Source organism: Pituophis catenifer, unplaced genomic scaffold (genome assembly GCF_029215685.1).
Source record: "Pituophis catenifer annectens isolate HBS135680 unplaced genomic scaffold, rPitCat1.0.hap2 SCAF_16, whole genome shotgun sequence".
Taxonomy (NCBI): domain Eukaryota; kingdom Metazoa; phylum Chordata; class Lepidosauria; order Squamata; family Colubridae; genus Pituophis; species Pituophis catenifer.
In genome coordinates, this window is record NW_027256896.1 from 16,001,690 (window position 1) to 16,026,784 (window position 25,095).

At 43.7% G+C, this 25,095-nt stretch overlaps 1 protein-coding gene across 1 annotated transcript in view; it reads left to right on the forward strand.

The window, feature by feature from the left end:
- POLR3E (RNA polymerase III subunit E) overlaps positions 1-25,095 on the forward strand; it is a 28,604-nt gene that overhangs the window by 2,605 nt on the left and 904 nt on the right. The window contains exons 3-18 of the mRNA XM_070955461.1: positions 35-150; positions 1,302-1,384; positions 2,544-2,651; positions 3,713-3,762; positions 4,697-4,816; positions 6,526-6,611; positions 6,905-6,949; positions 8,152-8,243; positions 8,776-8,896; positions 9,343-9,424; positions 10,493-10,552; positions 12,459-12,616; positions 13,770-13,834; positions 15,250-15,737; positions 19,059-19,136; positions 19,846-19,971. Of these exons, the coding sequence (XP_070811562.1) occupies positions 35-150; positions 1,302-1,384; positions 2,544-2,651; positions 3,713-3,762; positions 4,697-4,816; positions 6,526-6,611; positions 6,905-6,949; positions 8,152-8,243; positions 8,776-8,896; positions 9,343-9,424; positions 10,493-10,552; positions 12,459-12,616; positions 13,770-13,834; positions 15,250-15,737; positions 19,059-19,136; positions 19,846-19,971 (1,878 nt within the window). The remainder of the gene's footprint in view (positions 1-34; positions 151-1,301; positions 1,385-2,543; positions 2,652-3,712; positions 3,763-4,696; positions 4,817-6,525; positions 6,612-6,904; positions 6,950-8,151; positions 8,244-8,775; positions 8,897-9,342; positions 9,425-10,492; positions 10,553-12,458; positions 12,617-13,769; positions 13,835-15,249; positions 15,738-19,058; positions 19,137-19,845; positions 19,972-25,095) is intronic.

Below are 25,095 nucleotides of genomic sequence, written 5' to 3' on the forward strand. Positions count from 1 at the left end.
TGCTGAGCTGATCCACCCATCTGCTCTTGTTCAGGTTGAACTGGAAATGGCCATTGACACTTCGAATTCCAACTACTGTCGTAGCAAAGGGGAACAGATTGCCCTCAACGTAGATGGCACCTGTACGGATGAGACCAACACTTACTCTTCGTAAGTATTGCCTTTGCATTGATGCCTGGGTTCAGCTGGGTGGAATCCCCACCTTTGCCAGGGTTTTTTGATTGGCAGGTTAATACACAATAGCAGAGTTGGAAGGGACCTTGGAGGTCTTCTAGTCCAATCCCCTGCTTAGGCAAGAAACCCTACACCACTTAAGACAAATGGTTATCCAACCTCTTCTTAAAAACCTCCGGTGTTGGAGCATTCACAACTTCTGGAGGCAAGTTGTTCCACTGATTCATTGTTCTAACTGTCAGGAAATTTCTCCTTAGTTCTAGGTTGGTTCTCTCCTTGTTTAGTTTCCATCCGTTGCTTCTTATCTTGCCTTAAGGTGCTTTGGAGAATAGCTTGACTCCCTCTTCTTTGTGGCAGCCCCTGAGATATTGGAAGACTGCTGTCATGTCCCTCCTAGTCCTTCTTTGCATTAAAATAGACTTACTTACTTGTTTGTTTGTTTGTTTGTTTGTTTGTTTGTTTATTTATTTATTGGTTCGATTTATATGCCGCCCTTCTCCGGAGACTCAGGGCAGCTTACAATGCGTTAAGCAATAGCCTTCATACTTTTGTATATACCTGCTTAGTAGGGCTTTCGGACCCCCCTAAGCGCTGTTCTTTTTTATACAAAGTCAGCTTATTGCCCCCACAATCCGGGTGCTCATTTTACCTATCTCGGAAGGATGGAAGGCTGAGTCAACTTTGAGCCTGGTGACATTTGAACTCGCAGTAATTGCAGGCAGCTGGTGTTACTTAACAGCGCTTTAGTCTGCTGCGCCACCAAGGCTCTTATTTTTGAGTGTCATCTCTTACCAAATGGACCAGACAGGAAAAACGACCTGATGACTTCATTCTACTTTATTGTAGAATTTATTGTAGAATTGGCAGCATTGGAGCTTCCGGCCTAATATGGCTTCCAAACGCTACATTAATAGAATCTTGCCAATCTGAAAGTACAAATTTCCCTCGCCTTCCCCCCATTTTACAGCCTGAGAAGTTAGGGAGGGTCCCATCTGGGCTTCTTTGTTCACCCTTTATACAACTTGCAGGCTATATCCTCTCTTATCCGACCGTTATCTCTTCTCCCGGTCTACCAAGCTCATTCCCACATGCCTTTTCACTGAAATCCTGTCTTCCATATTTTCCAGGAAGTTGATGGACAAGCAGACTTTCTGCTCCTCGCAAACCACCAGCAACATTTCACGATACGCTGCTGCTATCTACAAAAGAGGTGAGTTGTTATACCCACCGGCCTTTGTGGTTTTCCAAAATAAACTATTAAAAAAAAGAAAAAGCCCTTAAAATCTTCGGATTTCTGGTGCAAAATTGAGGGCATGAAAAACAGCATCCAAGCTAGCAAAGGAGTTAATTCACAGGCTGTATTTTCATAAGTTTCTAAACAGCTGCGTTTGTAGGACGCCTTCAACCCCTTCAATATCTAACCAGGTTTTAGCAGGTCGTGTGAATGTAGCTGCCTAGTTTACCGCCTTTCTACCTGACGGAAAATCTTTGTTTTGTCAGTCCACCCAAACTCTGTCTCTCCAAGGGTTGCCTATGTTTTAGAGCACGGTTTCTCCCCTCACCAACTTTAGAATGTGTTTTCTTCAACTCCCAGAATTCCTCAGCCAGCATAGGTGGACTTCAGCTCCCAGAATTCCTCAGCCTATATGAATGGATTCTAAAATCCAGAATTCCTCAACCGGTGGACTTCAGCTCCCAGAATTCCTCAGCCAGCATAGGTAGACTTCAACTCCCAGAATTCCTCAGCCTGTAGGAATGGATTCTAAAATCTAGAATTCCTCAACCGGTGGACTTCAGCTCCCAGAATTCCTCAGCCAGCATAGGTAGACTTCAACTCCCAGAATTCCTCAGCCTGTATGAATGGATTCTAAAATCTAGAATTCCTCAACCGGTGGACTTCAGCTCCCAGAATTCCTCAGCCAGCATGCATGGATTCCAGTGCCCAGAATTCCCCAGCCAGCATAGTGGACTTCAACTCCCAGAATTCCTCAGCCAGCATAGGTAGACTTCAACTCCCAGAATTCATCAGCCTGTATGAATGGATTCTAAAATCCTGAATTCCTCAATGGTGGACTTCAACTCCCAGAATTCCTCAGCCAGCATGCATGGATTCCAGTGCCCAGAATTCCCCAGCCAGCATAGTGGACTTCAACTCCCAGAATTTCTCAGCCTGTATGAATGGACTTTAAAATCCAGAATTCACTAGCCAGCATGCATGGACTTCCTCTCCTCAGCCAGCAATACCCGCTGGGGAATTCTGGGAGTTGGAGTCCGCACGTCTTAAAATTGTTGGGCTAGAAAAATGCTGTTTTAGATCTAGTCTCTACTATTTCTCTTTTTTTAAAAAAACCTGCTTTATTCTGTTGCAGGGGAGCTTCACTTGACTCCGTTGCATGGGATCCTGCAAATGCGGCCAAGTTTTGCCTACTTGGACAAAGCGGATGCAAAATACCGAGAACGCGAAGCTGCTACCGAGCGTAAGTAGGACGCCATCTTCTCTGTATTTGGGTCTGAGAAGATTGCCAGCTTCCGTGTTTAAAATGGCTGGCTGTGTTTTAAGCAGGATTTATAGCCTTTACAGCCTATCTCTTAATGCTAGAAGGCTCCCAGAATTCCTCAGCTAGCATGTATAGGTTTCAGTGCCCAGAATTCCCCGGCCAAAATGGGGGAGGACTTCAACTCCCAGAATTCTTCGGGTCTAGGACTTTTTACCTCAAACCCTTGTTTCTCCGGGGTTTCGTCTCCACGTTATTAACGCCCCGGCAACTTCCTCCTCCTCCTCCTCCTCCTCCTCCTCCTCCTCCTCCTCCTCCTCCTCCTCCTCCTCCTCCTCCTCCTCCTCCTCCTCCTCCTCCTCCTCCTCCTTCCTCCTCCTCCTCCTTCCTCCTCCTCCTCCTCCTCCTCCTCCTCCTCCTCCTCCTCCTCCTCCTCCTCCTCTTCTTCTTCTTCTTCTTCTTCTTCTTCTTCTTCTTCTTCTTCTTCTTCTTCTTCTTCTTCTTCTTCCTCCTCCTTTTCCTCCCCCTTCTCCTCCTCCTCCTCCTCCTCTTCTTCTCCTTCTTCTTCTTCTTCTTCTCCTCCTTCTTCTTCTTCATGTACCCACCCACCCACCCACCCATCCATCCATCCATCTTACCTATCTATCAGAATGCAATATTGCAGATTGCCTTCTGCCAGGAATTCAATTCTGACAGGCTCAAGGTTGACTCAGCCTTCCATCCTTCTGAGGTCGGTAAAATGAGGAGCCAGATTGTTGGGGGAGATATGCTGATTCTGTAAACCGCTTAGAGAGTGCTGTAAAAGCACTGTGAAGCAGTATATAAGTCTTAAGTGCTGTTGCTAATCAGATTTCTGCTGCAAACATCCATCTTATTGGCATTCTAAATTCAGCCAATTTCCCAATATGGGGTAAAACAGGCTATTTTCCCACGTTTCTTTTGCAGCTCTGATAATTTATCTAGGTTTGTGTACGTTCCCACATGCAGCAACTATTGGCTGTTAAGATGCTTTCTCTTTAATACCCACCTTTTTCTCATCACAGATGGGGACTCTTCCCAGGATGAGGCTGAGGAAGACGTCAAGCAAATCACGGTACGTCAAGATGTTCTCTGATGCCTGTCTTAACTCCCAGGAATATAGAGGTAGTCCTCGACTTACAACTGTTTGTTTAGTGACCATTCCAAGCTGCACCAAAAAAGTGACTGATGGACCGGTCCTCACTGTTTACAACTCTCGCAGCTTCCTCTCACAGTCCCGTGAGCAAAATTCGGGTTCTTGGCAACCAGTTAGTACAGGTGTAGTCCTTGACGTACGACGACAATAAATTTTGTTTTGTTTTGGGAAAATGACTTGCTTTTTTTTTTATTATTATTATTATGCTCTTCCAGCCTGTGACATTTTTTTTACTTTTTAAGATACATACATACATACATACATATATATATAAATGACTTGCTTTTTTTTATTATTTTTTATTATATATATATATATATATATTGGTTCTAGTGCTAAACTGCCCAGAGTCATTTGGGAGTCATTTTTGAATTCAGTATCACTCAATTCTTTCTTTTGGTTTCTGTTAGAGCAGGGGTCAGCAACCTGCAGCTCTGGAGCCACATGTGGCTCTTTCACCCCTCTGCTGTGGCTCCCTGTCACTCAAAACATGCGTCACAACCGCCAATGTGCGACACCCGCCAGCACAAGATTTATTGAGCTTTTCAACCCCCGGTAGGCCAACCATGGATAAACCCAAGAAAAGAAAAGTTTCAGAAGAAAACAGAACATTTAATATGTTAGTTTTGTGGCCACTCAAGAAATAGCCAGGCACGGGAAGGGTTTTGTGGCTCCCGGTATTTTCTTTTCTGTGGGAAACGGATCCAAATGGCTCTTTGAGTGTTTAAAGTTGCAGATCCTTGTGTTAGACAAAGGAGGTGTCCATTCTTTGAAAGAGAAGATCTTCGCCTGTTCCTCATCTCATTGGGAATTCTTATCGTATCGCATAATAACAGGAAGGTCTCTTTTTCAGGTGAGGTTCTCCCGGCCAGAGTCGGAGCAGGCCCGCCAGCGGCGAGTTCAGTCTTACGAATTCCTGCAGAAAAGACAAGCAGAAGAGCATTGGGTTCACCTCCATTATTACGGTTTGAAGGTAGGTTTCCAGGACTTGTGTTTGCGCAGCGCATTAAACTATGGTTTGTTTAATGCTAGTTTGTTGAATATATCATTAATGGGGTTTAAGGAACAGTTTGGAGGGCGTAAACTTTTAGGGGCAAAAGTGACACAATATTTTTGGCAAAGGAAGAAAGGACCACAGTGGGTGGAGCCAGATCATTTATAAGGGTGGAGCTAAAAATTCCCCTTTTTTTATCCTGGTTATCGAGAGGTTTACTTTTTCTTAAAACAACAACAAGAAGCAACTTTGTTCCACTTTGGGTGTGTTTCCTACTTCCAACATGTTAAGGAACTGCTGGTCATTTTCAGGAATATGGTTCTAAGGATGAGGAAAGGGGATTTGAGGATCTCGTGTGGCATTATGGCTAGAAGTTGCTGGCCCCTGCTAACCGTTGCTAACAATAGGTGGTCTCACACAAACGGCAAACTCAGCCAGTGTGTTATTACATCTGCAGAAATGGTCTGCTAAAGAAGCTGATTTGATTTCCCCCCTCCCCAGTTTTATATACAATCTGATGGTAAGAGATCTTGGTTTTCCAGATCTTCTTCCCCTGTGAGAATTATTAAAACTATGACAGCTTCATGACAGTTGATTACAGAGGGGAAAAGAAATAGGTGTCAGTTCCAAATAGTCCATGATCCTTTTCCTTTTTCCTTTTTCCTTTTTCCTTTCCTTTCCTTTCCTTTCCTTTCCTTTCCTTTCCCTTCCTTCCCTTCCCTTCCTTTCCCCTTCCTTTCCTTTCCTTTCCTTTCCTTTCCTTTCCTTTCCTTTCCCTTCCCTTCCCTTCCCTTCCCTTTCCCTTCCCTTCCCTTCCCTTCCCTTCCCTTTCCTTCCCTTCCTTCCCTTCCTTTCCCCTTCCTTTCCTTCCCTTTCCTTTCCTTTCCTTTCCTTTCCTTTCCTTTCCTTTCCTTTCCTTTCCTTTCCCTTCCCTTCCCTTCCCTTCCCTTCCCTTCCCTTCCCTTCCTTCCCTTCCTTTCCCCTTCCTTTCCTTTCCTTTCCTTTCCTTTCCTTTCCTTTCCTTTCCTTTCCTTTCCCTTCCTTTCCCTTTCCCTTTCCCTTTCCCTCTCTGCCCTCCCTCCCTCCTTTCGTTTCCCTTTCCTTTCCCTTCCTTTCCCTTTCCCTTTCCCTTTCCCTCCCTGCCCTCCCTCCCTCCTTTCGTTTCCCTTCCCCTCCCTTTCCTTTCCTTTCCTTTCCTTTCCCTTCCTTTCCCTTTCCCTTTCCCTCCCTGCCCTCCCTCCCTCCTTTTGTTTCCCTTTCCTTTCCCTTCCTTTCCCTTTCCCTTTCCCTCCCTGCCCTCCCTCCCTCCTTTTGTTTCCCTTCCCTTCCCCTCCCTTTCCTTTCCCTTTCCTTCCCTGCCCTCCCTCCCTCCTTTCGTTTCCCTTTCCCTTCCCCTCCCCTTCCTTTCCCTTCCTTTCCCTTTCCCTTTCCCTCCCTCCCCTCCCTCCCTCCTTTCGTTTCCCTTTCTCTTTCCTTTTCCTTCCGTTCCCTTTCCCTTCCTTCCCTATTTTCTTTCTTCCCTCCTTCCTTTGTTCTTCCCTCCTCCTTCCTAAAACTCTTCTTCTTTTTCCTGAACAGGAAAAAAACAGTTTAAGCTTAGCTCCTGCCTGTATATTTTCATGCAATAGTTGTGAAATGTCCATTAAAGCTGGTGGAATCCATGGCTCTTCCTCTTCTGTTTCTCCTAGGATAGCCGTTCCGAGCACGAGCGCCAGTATTTATTCAGCCAAGGTCACAGCATGGCTGGGAACACGGAATTAATTAAATCGCCAAGGTGAGGAAAGGGGAGAAGATAAATAATTGAAATCCAGTCCACTTTCCCCCCCAAGATCACTTGGGCTGCTAATGAGGAGATGCCAAGATGCCGAGCCACCATTCCTCTTGCAAGACCATTGTCAATATTGTTGCTTAGAAAAACGCAGGACCAGATGCCCCACATTTTATGCATTTGATTGGCTTGGATTTCTTTCAGATGACTAAACCAGCTACCTTCTACTGGTTTCTAATGACAATTTTGTTGTGTTCCTTTCTCAAGGCAAATCCATATTCCTTCTTCTTTCTCCACAGTGAATACTTGATGATGCTGGTTCCACCAAGTGTAGAAGAAGAAAAGTAAGTAGCTTAGTTCTATGGAGATTCTTCATCATCCAGGCTCCTTTTGTTCCAAAAATACTTCTTCCAAAAGGCAACTGTACTTTCTTGATTTTTTTTCCTTGAAAACGTTTCACTTTTCATCCAGGAAGCTTCTTCTATTCTTAAGTAGCTTAGATGATTCTTATCGGTTGAGTTTACTCACAGAAACACTAAGCTGAGAACTTTAAGAATAGAATAGAATAGAATAGAATAGAATAGAATAGAATAGAATAGAATAGAATAGAATAGAATAGAATAGAATAGAATAGAATAGAATAGATAATTTTATTTCTATACCGCCCCTCTCCCGAAGGACTCGAGGCGGTGCACAGCCAAGTAAAAAACACAATACAAATCCCAATTAAATTTAAAAATTATTACATTTACAGCCAAGTTTCGTTAAAAACCCAAAAATTTAAAACTCCGAATTTAAAACTACTTTACAAAGATAGCCCTGCCTGTCGGAAGAGCAGGGTCTTGAGGGCTCAGCGAAAAACTAGAATAGAATAGAATAGAATAGAAGAGAAGAGGAGAAGAGAAGAGAAGAGAAGAGAAGAGAAGAGAAGAGAAGAGAAGAGAAGAGAAGAGAAGAGAAAAGAGAAGAGAAGAGAAGAGAAGAGAAGAGAAGAGAAGAGAATTCAATTCTTTGTTGGCCAAGTGTGATTGGACACACAAGGAATTTGTCTTTGGTGCATATGCTCTCAGTGTACATAAGGAGGATAAAATACATTCATCAAGGGTAAAAAGATACAACACTTAGTGATAGTCATAGGTTACTAATAAGCTATCAAATCGTACTAGGAAACAAATAAAAACAATACAATTGAAAGATACAAGCAACAGGGTTATAGTCATAGTGGGAAGAGATAGATACTAGTAAGGAAGAGAAGAATAATAGTAATACAGACTTAGTAAATAGTTTGACAGTGTTGAGGGAATTATTTGTTTAGCAGAGTGATGGCGTTCGGGAAAAAACTGTCCTTGTGTCTAGTTGTTCTGGTGTGCAGTGCTCTATAGCGTCGTTTTGAGGGTAGGAGTTGAAACAGTTTATATCCAGGATGCGAGGGGTCTGTTAAATATTTTCACAGCCCTCTTTTTGACTTGTGCAGTATACAGGTCCTCAATGGAAGGCATATAGTTTGAGGAGCCAGGGTTTAATGGCTATTTTATTTTACCTACAGGGAAAAACCGGTAGCGCCAAGCAATGTGCTGCCCATGGCTCAGCTGCGAACACTCCCTTTGGCCGACCAGATTAAGATTCTGATGAAAAATGGTAGGTTCTCCTATTTCTCTTTTTCCCTTTGCTAAATTGTTTTGCTCACTTCAGCGAGCGAGTGGGTCTTTGGTGAGCGTAGGGTTCAAGGACTGCCCTGTTACTCTTAACATTTGTTCCTGCCTTGGGGAGGGGGGGGGAGTTTCTCCAACTTCTATTCCATCTGACAAGTGATCTCTGAGTGGTCTCCCCTCCAAGTATTAGTAACTAAGATGCTTTTGTTGAGAATGGTCCCTCCTGATTGGGGCCCGTTAATGAATTCTGGGTAGGATTCTTAGCATCTGGGTTTGATCAGCCCTTCCTGTTGCTCTCCAGTTTCCCTGTTTTTATTTATTTATTTATTTATCGGACTTATATGCCGCTCTTTCTCCACAAGGACTCAGGGCGGCTCACAGCAATAAGCAACAACAAGTCCAAATTAAAATTCAAACAATAAAAGCATCTAAAATTCCCATTAAAATTTGGGAAGGGGGCGGGGGGGCTTCTAGCTGGCTGGGGCTGATGGATCCCTGCTTTTTTCTCCCCCTAACAGTGAAAGTCATCGCTTTTGCCAGTTTAATGAGCCTCCTGGCCTCTGGGACGGATCCGACTGCAGTTTTGCGAAGCATCCAGCAGGTGGCGCTGCTAGTCCAGGGAAACTGGGTGGTGAAAAGGTGATCAGAAAAATCAGCTTTATTTGTATTGCATGCTGCTAATTGCAGATTGGCTTGCCAAATTCTAAATTTCCAACAATGTGGGGGGGGGGCTCGAGTTACGACCGTAATGGCACCTGCCCGTCCCAATTGTAACCTATGGTGTGGTCGTATATCAGGTCAACCAATGTAGTCAACTCGTTTTCATGGCTTTGTTTGCGTTAGTCGTTAAGGAAGTGCAATCGTCGTTAAGCAAACCCATGGGAGCTGACCATCAGAACTTCAAATCTGGGTTGTCAGCTCCCGCCAAGTAAGGTCCCTCATAACTTCGAACGGTTGCAGGTTTTGGGCTCAATTGTGGTTATAAGTTGAGGACTACCCATATTGCAAGATCGGGCTGGATTTTTTGCCTGACTGGTTGATAGGGTGCTACGGCTAATAAATGTTTATCTTTACCCCTGACACAGTGACATCCTATACCCCAAAGATACCTCCAGCCCACACAGTGGCGTCCCAGCTGAAGTCCTGTGCCGAGGAAGGGATTTTGTTGTGAGTACCAAAACGCCCAACCAAGAATGCATTTGTTCCTTCTCGAGCAAGAGCTTGATGTCCATTTTGAGAAGTCTGTTATAATTTTATGTCTGAACAATTTAAAATGAGGATCTAGATTGTTGGGGGCAAGAGGCTGACTCTGTAAACTGCTTAGAGAGGGCTGTAAAACACTGTGAAGCAGCATATAAGTCTAAGTGCTATTGCTCCTTCCTTCCTTCCTTCCTTCCTTCCTTCCTTCCCTCCCTCCCTCCCTCCCTCCCTCCCTCCCTCCCTCCCTCCTCACTCACTCCCTCACTCCCTTCCTTCCACTCTCAATATCTTCCCTTCCCTTCCATCCATCCATCCATCCATGGTGCGCAATGGTTAGAATGCAGTATCGCAGGTGAACCTTGTGGAAACCTTTTGCGAAAAGTGTATTTTCTAAAACTAGCTAATAACACCACTTTTTTTTATTGGAGTAGTACCATAACATTATATATCAATGAAAAGATAATTTAATCAAGAATGTAATGCAGTAACTTTTATGAAGGATTTGCTATTAGAATAGCACTGACAGTATAAAAAAGAAAAGTGAAACACGTAGAAAAAACGAGATACACAAAAATTATCACCGTAGAAAAAACGAGATATACAAAAATGATCACCATGTCAGTTAATACTTAGTTAGGTAACCTTTAGCACGAATGACAGCCTTACAACATCTTCCCATGAAGTGAACCAAGTCTTTTAGTTCTGCAGCTGTTATCATGTGAAACCAAGATTGAACAATTGCTTCTATTAACTGGGTTTTATTGCTGGGTTGCTTCTGACTAACAAGTTTCTTTAGCCAGCTCCATAGATTTTTCAATTGGGTGAAGGTCTGGGCTATTCCCAGGCCATTCCAGCAGTGGAATAGGATTATCTTGAAACTCCCCCAAAAAAGAAGTGGTGTCATTAGCCATCAAACCTCAAAAATACACTTTTCCCAAAAAGGTTTCCACAATTTTGGCCACTACTGTATGTTATAACATGGACATAAAGGCATTCACCAGGTTGAAACTTATCTTCCTTTTTTTTTTTTCTCAGATATGGAAGTTCACCCAGGATCGGTGGGTGGTACGGAAGGAAGTTGCTGCTGTAACAAAAGTAAGTTTCTTCCTAAACTTTTGTTTTTTTAATTCAGGCTAGGTAAGGCATCTCCAAACTTGGCAACTTTAAGACTTGTGGACTTCAACTCCCAGAATTCCTCAGCCAGCATAGTTGGCTGAGGAATTCTGGGAGTTGAAATCCATAAGTCTTAAAAGTTGCCAGGTTCGGAGGACTCCTGGTCGAGACAGGATTTCCCCAAATTTTGCTTGTTGGGTTCCCATCTGGGCCTCTTTCCAGATTTATAAACCACTTCCCAGAGTCCACTCCAGTGGCTGTGCTGACCGGGGGATTCTGGGAACTGAAGTCCACACATCATCAGCCTGGTGGCCCAGATGTGATGACCAAAAAAAAATCTAGGATGCATACCTTAGGACTAGAGATCTTGTGGTTTTCTAAATGCCACCAAATGGTATCACGCCTGAGAGTAGACAGACAAACCAGGTTTTTACAGTGTTTTAAAATGGGAATGTCCCTGGCTGTTTGAATGATCTTTGTTCATTCTAATAGACTAAAACATACAAAGAACGGTTGCAGGAACTGGGCATGGCTAGTCTAGTGAAGAGAAGGACCAGAGGAGATAGGATAGCAGGGTTCCAATATTTGAGGGGCTGCCACAGAGAGGAGGGGGTCAAACTATTCTCCAAAGCACCCGAAGGTCAGACAAGGAATAATGGATGGAAAGTGAACAAGGAGAGATTCAACCTGGAAATAAGGAGAAATTTTCTGACGGTGAGAACAATCAACCCATGGAACAGTTTTGCCTTCAGAAGTTGTGGGAGAATTATCACTGGAGGCTTTCAAGAAGAGATTGGACTGCCATCTGTCAGAAATGGTGTAGAGTCCCCTGCTTGGGAAGGGGGTTGGACTAGATGACCTACAAGGTCCCTTCCAGCTCTGTTAATCTGTTAAAACTGTTAATAGCTACTTTTAGAGTAACTGGCTTGCACAATAAGCAGCAAAGATGGAACCCCACAAAGGCTTCTAAATTAGAAATAAACTTTCCCGCTCTGCAGATCCTGGCTTGTCCCTCCTCAGAGTTAAATCTCTGCCTCTTGTTATTAGCAAAAGGTCGAGAATGTCCTCTTTCAAAGAGGACGCGCAATCCCCAAAATGCAATCCTCTAAAATTCCACAGATGATTACTTTTATATTACTGGTATGTCATTTGCACCCACACCCCAATACTTGAGAAGCAAACAAGCGCGTCTTTTTAATATGCATATGTGTTTGTGTATGAACACGCATGCATACGTGCCTATTTGAACTCACAAACAAGTGGTAGCAGGTTCCTTCTTTGAAGAAAGTTTGTGTCGATTAGGGCGTAGTCCCGTCTCCCTGTTTTCTCTGGAAGACCACACCCCAAGCTTCGGGGTGGCCATTATTCCCATAAATGCAATTCTCTTCTCTATCCGATTATAGGTCGTGCTCGACTTACAACCATTTATTTCCTTCTGCGGAGATTCTCAATTTTCCAGGTCCCAAAAGTGCTTTTTTCAAAAGGCAACTGGGATTTTCTTGTGGTTATTGTCAGGGTTCTAGGTAACACCCCCAACGAAAGAAGACTCCGAGGCTCGAAGTTCCTCAAAGTTCCATTTTTATTAGGGAGGTCATATTGGCACATCTGGGAATACTCGAATCTGAAAGCTTCCAGGTTTTCCCCACCCAAAGGAAAGTCCAAGTCCCTGTCCCAGCACCTACATGTCCATCACATGGTCCAGTCAATGCATCGTCCCAACTGGAGATGCCTCCCAGTCAACATCCCTCCAGGTGCAGGGCAAGATAACTAGCTTAGGTGTTTTGAAACAAGTTATGAATAGCCAGATTGTGCAGCATTTGCTGCCTTTTGTTGTGAAAATGATTTTTAAATTTTTTTTTAAAAAAATAAATCTGTTCTTTTGTGCCAGCTTGGTCCAGAAGATGTGAAAGACTTCCTGGAACACGTCTCTTTCTTGAGGATAAACCGAGGGTGGGAATTCAAGCTCCGCTATGACGAAGATTTTGTCAAGAAGCATCCAGATGTGGTGCAGAGGCAAAAAATGCTTTGGATGGGCATTCAAGCCAAGTAAGTAATTCCTTTCCCTTCCCTTCCTTCTTCATCCCTTCTTCACCTTGCCTTCCCCTTCCCCCTTCCCCTTTCCCCTTCCCCTTTCCCCTTCCCCTTTCTGCATTTACCCTTTCCCTTTCCATTCTCCCACTTCCCTTCCCTCCTTTCTTTTCCTTCCCCTCCCCTTCCCTTCCCCCTTTCCTTTCCTTCCCTTTTCCCTTCCCCTTTCTGTATTTCCCACTTCCCTTCCCTTCCCTCCTTTCTTTTCCCTCCCCTTCCCTTCCCTCATTTTCCTTTCCCTTCCCTTTCCTTCTTCCTTTCTACCCTTCCCTTCCCTTCCCCCTTTCCTTTCCTTCCCTTTTCCCTTCCCCTTTCTGTATTTTCCTACTTCCCTCATTTTCCTTTCCTTCTTTTCCTTCCATTTCCCCATCCCCTTTCTGCATTTACCCCTTCCATTCTCCCACTTCCTTCCCTCATTTTCCTTACATTCCTCCTTCCCTTCCCTTCCCCCTTTCCTTTCCTCCTTTCCTTTTCTTTCCCTTCCCTTCCCTACCCTTCCCCCTTCCTTTTCTTTCCCTTCCCCTTTTCCTTTCCTTTCCTCCCTTCCCTTCCCCCTTTCCTCCTTTCCTTTCCTTTCCTTTCCTTTCCTTTCCTTTCCTTTCCTTTCCTTTCCTTTCCTTTCCTTTCCTTTCCTTTCCCTTCCCTTCCCTTCCCTTCATCTCTTCTTCCTTCCCTTCCCTCCATCTCTTCTTTTCCTTCCCTTCCCTTCATCTCTTCCTTCCCTTCCCTTCCCTCCATCTCTTCCTTTCCTTTCCTTCCCTCCATCTCTTCTTCCTTCCCTTCCCTTCATCTCTTCTTTCTTCCCTTCCCTTCCCTACCCTTCCCTTTCCTTTTCTTTCCTCCTTTCCCCCTTTCCTTTCCTTTGCCTTTCTTCCCTTTCTTTCTTTCCCTTTCCCCTTCCCCTTTTTTTCCTGGAATTGTAGTTCCACTGTGTGAATCTGGGGGAGAGACACACACATTTCCCTGTAAGAGATACTGAGAGGTGGGGTCTGCACACCCCCAAAACCTCTGTTCCTCTTCATATCCAAAGTGCTGCAGATTCTTGGTGCCTGCTGACTGAGCCTTTAAAGTTTTTTCCAGAGGCGAATTGTTCCTTTTCTCTTATTTTCAGGTTGGAAAAAGTATACAACCTGTCCAAAGAGCACCTGGCTTCAAAGAAACCATCAGCACAGCCAGGTAAGGTGTTTGGAGAACCAGAGATAACTAGGTAGCTGGTTTGGCTTAGATTCGGTCGATCCTGCTATGGCGGTTTCTTAGACAACCATGGTCTAATAAAAACCATGGCTAACCACAAGGTGATTCGTTTATTTTTAATGCATAAGACTTTGGAGGAAAACTAGGTGTATGTTCTGAACTAGGCTTCCCAAGAGCACAAAGCAGACTCCTTGTCCAGACAAAAACCTCTTTTTATTAAGTTACTGTGAATTCTTCTCATTCACATCCAGCAAAGTCTTTCAAGGGAGAAGTTACAGTCACAGACCTCATCTGGCTTGGAGAGCTGCCAGGCCGATATCTTCAAAACTTGGCAAGGAGTCTCTGAGAGTCACGAACCAATTAAGCAAACTAATTGTCTCCTGCAAACTCCACTCCCCTTTCACTCCTCTTTTATTCCCTCTGGGAGGGGCCCTTCATTGTCCACCTGTAGCCTTACTCCCAAGTCGACCCTTGTTCTTTAGCTGTTCCCTTTGTCTGGCAACTCTGCGCATGCGCACACTGGGAACAGGCTCCAGCTGTTCCTCTGCCCCACTGATGTCCGACTCCGAAGGCAGCTGATAACTGGCATCCGGCCCTGGTCCCTTCTCTGCCTCCATCACAGAGCTCTCATCAGAGCCTTCCCCAGACTCCAGGACTGGCCCATGTTCCTCCCCAACCTCCTCACTGTCCGAATCTGCTGCCAGCTCCGCTGGTGGGCCACAACAGCGTGAACGATTCAAGAGCTATTTTAAAGAAATGAAGTCATCAAAAGCAGTCCTCCTCCTACAATTTCCTATGTACTCTACATCTAGGTAGAACAAAGTTCTTGCATCATCTTGGCCAAGCTAACCCTGGTTCTCGTTCTAACCAAGCGAACCCTGGTCCTTCCAAAGATGCTTTTTCAAGAGGCAATTGGACTTTCTGGTATTTTCCTTTGAAGACGTTTCGCTTCTCATCCAAGAATCTTCTTCAGAGCTGAAGAAGCTGCTTGGATGAAAAGGGAAACGTCTTCAAAGAAAAAAACCAGAAAGTCCAGTTGCTTCTTGACGAGCCTTGGTAGTACAGTGGTCTAAAGCACCCTGTTATTAAGACCAGCTGCCTGCAATTACTGCAGGTTCGAATCTCTCCAAGGCTCAAGGTTGACTCAGCCTTCCATCCTTTCTAAGGTAGGTGAAATGAGGACCCAGTTTGTGGGGGCAATAAGCTGACTTTGTATAAAAATATACAAAAGAATGAAGGCTATTGCTTAACGCATTGTAAGCCGCCCTGAGTCTCCGGAGAAGGGCGGCATATAAATAAATTAAAAAAAAAAAAGCCTCTTTGGAACAACCATGGACCTTGGATGACTGAGAATCTCCGTAGACATTTAACCCTGGTTCTTCTTCTCCTTTCCATAGCTGCTCCAGTGGTGATTTCTGGAGAGCAGAGGGTCAACTTGGCCAAGGCCAAAGTCAACCAGAGCTACAGCCAGCTGGACCAAGACCACCGAAAGAGGAAAGCCGAGAGCCGGTTGGACGAGTCTCCTCACCCGACGGGCCTCCTTGGAGTCCGTATCAAGGAGGAACCGGTCAGCGACGAGGAATCAATGGAGACCTCTGTCCCGGAGAACCTCAACAATGGACTGGTTAACGGGATCCATTTGGAAGATAGCCTGGACTCCATCAACGGCCACATGCCGGTTCCAGAGAGGGTCACCGAGGAACTGCGAGCTTTTGTGGGGGCCACCTTTAAGAAACAATATGTCCTGACTCTGAACGAGCTTAAACGGTTATTTAACCTTCATCTGGCTAGTTTACCTCCTGGGAATCTTTTGTTCAGCGGAATTTCGGACAAAACGTTACAAGACATGGTGTTGGACATAGGCTGCAAGCAGATCATGGTGCCTGTAAGTGGATCTCCTCTTGTGCAATTATTTTTAGAAGTGAATCTACTACCCTGTTTCCCCAAAAATAAGACATCCCCTGATAATAAGCCCTATCGGGCTTTTGAGCACATGCGCTAAAATAAGCCCTCCCCGAAAATATTTAAACGCATAAGCAGCCAGTTCTCGCCATTTCCTCCGGTTAGGGTTAGGGAGACAAAGCTGGAAATCAAGTAAGACGGCAAGAGGAGCCCCGTCTTCTCCATGTGCCCCAAAATAATAAGACCTCCCCGAAAATAAGGCCAAGCGCTTATTTCGGGGTTCAAAAAAAATATAAAACAGGGTCTCATTTTCGGGGAAACACGGTACATGTATTAAAGTAGTAGTTTTTAAATTATTTTCGTGTAACATTTGGGTGTGTTTGTGTCAATGAACAATCTAAAACTTGAAGAATTTGGGGACCCCAGAATTAAAAATTAAATCTCTCCCAGCACAGGTAAATCCTTGATTTACAGCAATTCATTTAGTGACTGTTTAGTTTAGTTAACAACTGTTAAACTGTTTAGTTACAATGGCACTGAAAAACGTGACTTACAACCATTTTTCATGTGAGTCACTTGTCAAGCATCCGACTGTAAATCTCGTGACCGAGGGGATGTTGCAATGGTCATATGTGTGAGAAACAATCCTAAATAACTTTTTCCGGGGCCGTTGTCACTTCAAAACGGTCACTGTGAATGAACTGTCAGTAGTCGAGGGCAGTGCCTGTACTTCAGATCCTGTTTCAGGATCTGAGATCCATCCAAATATGGAAACATCCAGCGGATTAAACTTCTTAAAAAGATGAGCAATAAAAACCTGACCTTCTCCAGCTTGTTCCACGAAACTTTTCCACTTGTGTTCCTGAAATTTGCCTGCAGGCATTTTGTTTGCAAGAGGGGCGGGGGGGGAAACAGTAACCAAAGTTAGTTTGCGGAGTTGAGCAGACAGGGTGTGATTTATAACAGGACCTGAGCAAAGTCAACAGGAATAAACTTTAAGGCAGCATCAGAAGTGAAGGCTGTTTTGGTTGTGAGTCAGAGCTTTGGAGCACACGAGTTTCCAAGACGGGGAACATTTTCTTCGACTCCCTGTAACACTAGATTACGATAATGTTGTTGCTATGTCTGCAGTTGCAAATATCCTAGGGGAAAAAAATCTGCACCAAGCAACTGAGAAACAGGATTTTCTGCTTTTTTTCCCCCCTCCTACCGGCTTCTCCTCTTACCGGGTCTGATTATGCATGCTGAACTGTCAGCAAACTAAGCCATGATTAGGGCGAAGGCCTCAGATGGGCCAAGGAGCAAGTATAATAAACTACAAGATGCCCATATTTAAGTGGGCTTTAACCGTGCTTAAAAATCTTCAGCTTGCTAGCCTTCCTCACATCTTATAATTTGTCAGTTACGGTTGCTTTCAAAAGATAGTTTTCTTGCCGAGTTGTGGTGTAGTTGGAAACATCGCAAGCTTCAGGTTTTTAAAGCAAACCATGGATTTGCAAAGAAAGAAGTGATCTTGTTCGGCCTGTTTATGAAAATAATTTGGCTTATTGCTGCAGGGTTTAATTTAGAATAGGTCTGTGCTTACAGTAGTTTGATGAAAAATACGATTGGTTGAAACAAAAAATAAAAATTTTAATCTTTTCTTCCCCTGAATAGGACCAAAGGAAAAAAAAAGATTTTTGAAGTGTTCTATTGCAGGTGGCCCAGTGGCTAAGACGCTGAGCTTGTCGATCGAAAGGTCGGCAGTTCAGCGGTTCGAATCCCGAGTGCCGCGTAACGGGGTGAGCTCCCGTGACTTGTCCCGGCTTCTGCCAACCTAGCAGTTCGAAAGCACGTAAAAAAAATGCAAGTAGAAAAATAGGGACCACCTTTAGTGAGAAGGGAACAGCGTTCTGTGCGCCTTTGGCGTTGAGTCATGCCAGCCACATGACCACAGAGACGTCTTCGGACAGCGCTGGCTCTTCGGCTTTGAAATAGAGATGAGCACTGCCCCCTAGAGTCGGGAACGACTAGCACGTATGTGCGAGGGGAACCTTTTTACCTTATTGCAGGACACTTATGATTTGTAGTTTAAATCAAGCCAAGAAAAGCTGTTGGATAATTGTTTCTCAGTTCAGCATATCTCACAGGATTGTAGTGGGGAAAACGGAAGGTTATATAAATATAACAATAATAACAACTAGTACATAAATACTACGAATTGCTTGTTTGATATTGGTTGTTCAAACTATATAGAGAGAACATGTCTTCCATTTGACATCTTTATTCAAAAGGCATTTGGATTTCTTTTTTTTTTCTTTTTATTAAATATTTTTTATTATTTTTTTCTTTAAAAACAAAAGAAAATTTTCCATTTTACAACAGTTCCATATCGGTATATATCCACAGTTTGTTTTTCCCCCCCTACATATTCACATACTTATTTTTGTGATTCCCTTATTTCTTATATATTATAAATACTATCCCTTACTCATTATACAAATTATTATATCCATGTTACTTTACACATATTATATATTTAATATTTTATTAATGCTTCCTGATTTCTAAATCATCTCTGTTATATATTTTCTTGCTTGTTATTCCTGTCCTCTAATCATTTGTACCATTTTTCCCATAATAAGTAATAGTCCGTTTCATCTTTTCCTTTTATTTCTTTTGTCAATTTGTCCATCTCCGGACAGTCCAAAATTTTCCTTCTCCCCTCTTTGTCTTTTGGTATAACATTATTTTCCCAATTTCATGCATAGGTTATCCTAGCTGCAGTTATAATATGTAGGATTAGATATTGTATTTTTTTATTATAATTTGCATTTGGATTTCTTAATTGCCCAATAAATAGGTCCTTTTACATAGGAGTGGGCCGCCTGTAGTTCCTGGGACCCCATTTTTTTAATGACAGGTAGATCCTCCTGTGATTACTTTGCTGAGATTGTGGGATTTCATAACTTCACGGGGAGAAATCCAGAGTAAAATAGCTTGTAAAACGTTGCCTGTAGATGTGTAAACTCCACTCCCAGAATTCCCCAGAGAGATTTAGGGAAAGAAAAACTCTGAATTCTCCCACTCCCCTCAAAAAAATTATACCTTCTGTTCGAATCTCAGTAATTTTACGGACTGTCCTCTTGCTAAGAAAGTGGATTTTGCCTTTAGGAGATCCAAATTTAAAAAAAAAAAAAAATGGTATGCAGGTTGCTTCAGATGAACTCAAGATCCAAACACCATTCCTTCTTCTGTGTGCGTTTTTAGTCCCTGTCAATCCAATCACTGTAAATTTGCTTTCTGTTTTTTTTTTTTTTTTTAGTTTCCTCCGCAGACCACAGCGTTACCTGACGAACAAAAAGTGTTTGCACTTTGGGAAGCTGGCGATATTCACGACCAGGTAGGCAAAAAACCCTGGAAATATTCTCCCACCAAAGTTGCACGTTAAAAATTGCTCATCATCTTCGGAAGATGAAGTTATTAAGAAAATTATGGAATGTGCTGAAATGAGTAAATTGACATTTGAAATCAGAGAACAGGAAGATAAGGAATATTATACGATATGCGATTTATCAATGGCTAGACAATAAAGCATGGAAATGAAATATGAAATGAATGTAATAATATAACACATGAAAGGGATCCTTATGGGATGAAAATGCCATTGTTAAATATATGATAAATGAGAACAATAATATAAAGAGATATATTAGATTGATAAATATGAGTTTGAGTTTATTTAGATTTATATACTGCCCTGTTCAGGGCGGTGAACAGCCAAAGATAAAACAGATACAATATAAAATTTAAAAAAACAATTTAAAAACATTAAATAAATTTGGCCCATACTAATTAAAACACCCCTGTTTTTAAAAACAAATTAAATTAACAAATTGTTAGTTCAAAGTAATGCAAACATGAGGTGGTTTTATTTTTTCCGGGAGTCTGCTGATTAAGCAGAAGTCTTGATCATCCAAATTCAAGCTAAATTAACGAGTAAATTCAGCCAATGAAACCAACAGTGCTTTATATCAACCCCGGTTTGATATTTCTCGCGCTTGCTTGATATTTTTCTTGCTGTTTCAATGTCTTTTTTTTTTTTCCTCAAGCATCGGCAAATTTTGCTCGAAATCTTTTCCAAAAACTACCGGGTGCGTCGAAACATCATCCAGAATCGACTAGCCCGGGAATACGGCGAAGATCTAGACAAACAGGAAGTGGATAAAGTTTTGAAGGTAAAAGTTTTACTTTTGTTTAAAGCAATGTCTGCGATGCAAACGCCCTGGGTCTTGTCTAACTGTTATTGGATGATGTGCTGCAGTGGTGGGTTCCTCCCGGTTCCGCCCGGTTCCGTCGAGCCAGTAGAGTGACGATATGATGTCACCGAACCGGTTCTGCCCCCCCTCCTCGCAATAGTCTTACCTTTTATTTGGCCACCAAAGGCAGTTTGGTGGTAGACTGGTGCCTCCAAAAACAAATGAGTAGACCGCTATAAATGGGTAGACCAGTGCCTGCAAAAATAAATGGGTAGACCAGTGCCTGCAAAAATAAATGGGTAGATCAGTGTCTGCAAAAATACATGAGTAGATCAGTGCCTGCAAAAATACATGAGTAGACCGGTGCCTGCAAAAATACATGAGTAGATCAGTGCCTGCAAAAATAAATGGGTAGACCAGTGCCTGCAAAAATAAATGGGTAGACCAGTGCCTGCAAAAATACATGAGTAGATCAGTGCCTGCAAAAATACATGAGTAGACCGGTGCCTGCAAAAATAAATGGGTAGACCAGTGCCTGCAAAAATACATGAGTAGATCAGTGCCTGCAAAAATAAATGGGTACACCGGTACAGCTCTGCAAGTAGTTAAAAGCCTGGTAGACCAGTACCTCTGCTAAATCCTAAAGAATTGTCACATGACCATCAAGCCACGCCCACAAAATAAGCCACGTCCACAGAACCGGTAGTAAAAAAATGTAGAACCCACCCCTGATGTGCTGTCATGTCATTGTGCACTCTTTAAGAACCACATCAATCAGGCAACTTTCAGACCTGTGGACTTCCAAAATTCCCAGAATTCCCCAGCCAGCATAGAAATCAAACGTAAATACATGTTGCCCTTGACCTACGACCGCAACGTTGCTAAGTGAAACGTTTATTAAGTGAATTTTGTCCGATTTTACGCTCTCTCTTGCCACACTTGTTAAGTGAATCCCTGCAGTTGTTAAGGTAGTAACACGATTGTTGAGTGAATCTGACTTTGCTTGATGGAAGGTCGCAAAAGGGGATCGCATGACCCCGGGACACTGCAACCGTCATAAATAGGAGTCAGTGGCCAAGCGTCTTGAATTCCGATCACACGATAGCAATAGCACTTAGACTTATATACCGCTTCACAGTGCTTTTACAGCCCTCTCTACGCGGTTTACAGAGTCGGCCTCTTGCCCACAACAATCTGGGTCCTCCTTTTACCCACTTCGGAACGATGGAAGGCTGAGTCAACCTTGAGCCTTGAGATGAGATTTGAACCGCCGAACTGCAGCTAGCAGTCAGCTGAAGTAGCCCTGCAGTACTGCACTCTAACCACTGTGCCACCTTGTCTCTTATGATCGTAGGGATGCTGCAATGGTCATAACTGAAAAACGGTCGTGAAGTCCCTTTTTCCAGTGCCGTTGTTGTAACTTGGAACGGTCACTAAACAGGCTGTTGTCGGTGAAGGACTACCTGTGTTTTCTAAATAAATAATTTCTATTCATTTCTATTTCTAAATTTGTATGGCCGCCCGCCCGCTCGCTCTCACTGACCCCGGGCAAAAATAAACCCGACACGGAGCAACCCTTTATGTTTTGGATGCGAAACTTAAAACCTTTCTGAGAACCTGTACGTACCTGCACACCTACTTATAAATCTGAACTGAACTCTTAAGGGTGTGTGTTTAGCGTTACGATAGCCCAAGGAAGGTTCTCACAGGACGCTGCCTTTTAAGTCCACCCGTTTCCCCTGATTCTCTTGCGTAACAGAACTGCCGGTTGACCTGAAGCACTGGGAAGGTATTTTTTAATTAAAAGGTTTCTATATTTGCTTGGTGAAGCAATTCAGAAGCTGCCCTGGGTTGCACTCCTGAAAAGGCATTGGTGTTCCCAGCTCTCTAGGTTGACCAAACTCATGAGGTTGAGCCATCAGCCTGCTCTCCACAGGGTTTTAGAGGTGGTAGATGAGGAACTGGCGGTCTGGCCCCTCCCTCAGTCGTTTTTCTCTCTGTGGAATCCCAGAAGAATGATGGAGAAAGAAGAGTTGAGTTGAGTTGAGTTGAGTTGAGTTGAGTTGAGTTTAGTTTAGTTTAGTTTAGTTTAGTTTAGTTTAGTTTAGTTTAGTTTAGTTTAGTTTAGTTCAGTTCAGTTCAGTTCAGTTCAGTTCAGTTCAGTTTAGTTTCTTTATTGTCACTGCACCTCGTACAACAAAATTAAATGCCATCTTCAGTGTGCATTATACATAAAAAATGAAACAAAAACACACCTCCTTCACATTCTATGCAATTGAATTGAAAGCCCCTGATGCTGCATTAATATTGCACTATATAGTAGAATTCAATATAGTTACTTCTCTGGGGTAGAAGCTGTTTTTCAGCCTATTTGTCCTTGTTTTTATTGTCCTGTACCGGCTGCCAGAGGGTAATAGTTCAAAAAAAAAAAGGGGTGCCCAGGATGAGATGGATCTTTAAGAATGTTTTTAATTTTCTTAAGGCAGCGGGAGCTATAAAGCTTTTCCAAAGAGGGGAGGGGGCAACCCATGATCCTCTGGGCAATGACGTTGACCCTCTGGAGCGCTGTCCTATCTGCCACTGTGCAATTGGCAAACCGTACACAGATGCAGGAAGTTAAAATACTCTCTATGGTGCAGCGGTAGAAGGTTACCAGCAGTTTTTCATTCAGTTGTTGTTTCCTGAGAAGTCTCAGGTAGTATGAAGAACAGTTGTAGGAACTATGCAGGAATGGTTGCAAGAACATATGAAGAATGGTTGCAGGAACTAGGCACGGCTAGTCTAGTGAGGCCAACATTTATGTTTCTAAATGAGAAATTTGTCACATGAGTTTTACCCTATTTTACGACTTTTCCTGCCACGGTTGCTAAGCGAATCGCTGCGGTTGTGAAATTAGTAACCTGGTTGTTAAGTGAATCTGGCTTCGGAATGCTGCGACTGTGAGTCAGCTGTCAAGCATCTGAGTTTAAATCAGGTGATCGCCAGGATGCTGCAAAGATCCTAACTGAAAAACAGTCATCAGTTCCTTTTTTTTCAGTGCCGTCGTAACTTCAAATGGTCACTGTGAACTGTTGTAAGTCGAGAACTATTTGTACTCTTCCAAGCTTTCAGACTCGTGCTGGAGCCCATCCTCCGAGAATGTCTCTCTCCCCCCAGAATGCGTACTTCGATCTAGTCTACGTGTAGTATTTAAATGGATAGTTGGTTATATCTGGTTTTTTTAGTTGTTGAATCAGGATTGTCCTTCCAATCTGAATGCTTGCCTTGATAGTACAGTGGTCTAAATCACCCTGTTATTAACACAGCTGCCTGCAATTACTGCTGGTTCGAATCTCTCCAAGGCTCAAGGTTGACTCAGCCTTCCATCCTTTCTAAGGTAGGTAAATTGAGGACCCAGATTGTGGGGGCAATAAGCTGACTTTGTATAAAATATACAAAAGTATGAAGGCTATTGCTTAACGCATTGTAAGCCGCCCTGAGTCTCCGGAGAAGGGCGGCATATAAATCAAATTAAAAAAAAAAATGCTGTCTAGATACCAAAACTCAGAGTGATTTAAGGGCTGTTGAAGAGACAGCAGAGCCCAGATGTTTGCACACACACACACACACACACACACACAAAAAAAAAACCCAGCAGGCACAGATTCTCTGTTTGCTTTCATCTGTAGGCACGGTGTTAATTATTTAATAGCAGCAATTAGCAACTTCGTGTTTTTTTGGGGGGGGGGGACACCTGTCATTACACTTCCAGGCAGATAGGGAGCTAAAAGCACTGTGCGTTTTTCAGAGGTGGGAAATGAGATCACATCAAATCCCCTCGGAAATGTTTGAAGGCGGCTTGTTTACCGTCCCTGAATTATCAGTCGTTGCCTTAACCGCACCACAATATTTTCTTTTTTTTATACACCCTCCGGTAATAACTGCTAAATAAGTCCACAGCTTTATTGATCTTCTCTACTTGGAAGTTGGTGGTGGTTCTGGGTTTTGTAATGACCCCAGATCAGTCTTTCCGTGACTTTGGCCATTTTTAACACATACGGACAGTGGTGGGTTGCTTCGGGTTTGCCCGGGTTCGGGCGATCCTCTGGCGAAGATTCTGTGCAGTTCGGCGAACCCTCAAATCCCACTCCTGGCTGGCCCCTCCCCTCCTACCCCTCCCCTCCCACTCCGCCCCTCCCAGGAGTCTCCACACGGCCTATTTAGGATGCCAGGTAAGTGTAGGGCCCGCACGGAGGCTCGTGAAGGGTGAAAAATGGGCCTCCCGTAGGCTTTGGAAGGCCGAAAATGGGCCTCCAGGGAGCCTCTAGAGTCCAGAGGAGGCTATTTTCGCCCCTCCCAGAGGCTCGAGGAAAGCCTCCAGAGCCTGGGGAGGGCGAAAAACGGGCCTCCTGGAAGTTCCGAGGAAAGCCTACGGAGCCCGGGGAGGGTGAAAATGCCCTCCCCCCCGTTGTGGTGCAGGAGGCCGACTAGGCCATGCCCACCATGGCCACGTCCACCCAGCAACCTGGCAGAGAACCTGTTGCTAAAATTTTTGAAGCCCACCCCTGCATACGGACTTCAACTCCCAGAATTCCCCAGCCAACCTTCTATTCGAACCAGATCAGTTCTTAACCCTGGCTGTCTTTTGGAAGCATCCTTCAACCAGGACCTACCTGCCTTCAAGGTTGTGGGTTGTAAAATTTGTGGGGGGGGGGGGGTTGAAAAAACCATGAATGTTTCCTGTGTTCAACTCTCTGTTTTCCTCACCCGTGGCTTCAGTTGCTGCAGAATGCAATTCAGGGCAAGCTTGGTTGATTGCAACCAAACCAAAAAATAATTACTATCAACCTGCCTTCCACTGAGGACCTGTATACTGCACCAGTCAAAAAGAGGGCTGTGAAAATATTTACAGGCCCCTCGCATTCTGGACGTAAACAGTTTCAACTCCTACCCTCAAAACGACGCTATAGAGCACTGCACACCAGAACAACTAGACACAAGGACAGTTTTTCCCAAACGCCATCACTCCGCTAAACAAATAATTCCTTCAACGCTGTCAAACTATTCACTAAATCTGCATTACTATTAATCTTCTCATCGTTCCTATCACCCATCTCCTCCCAC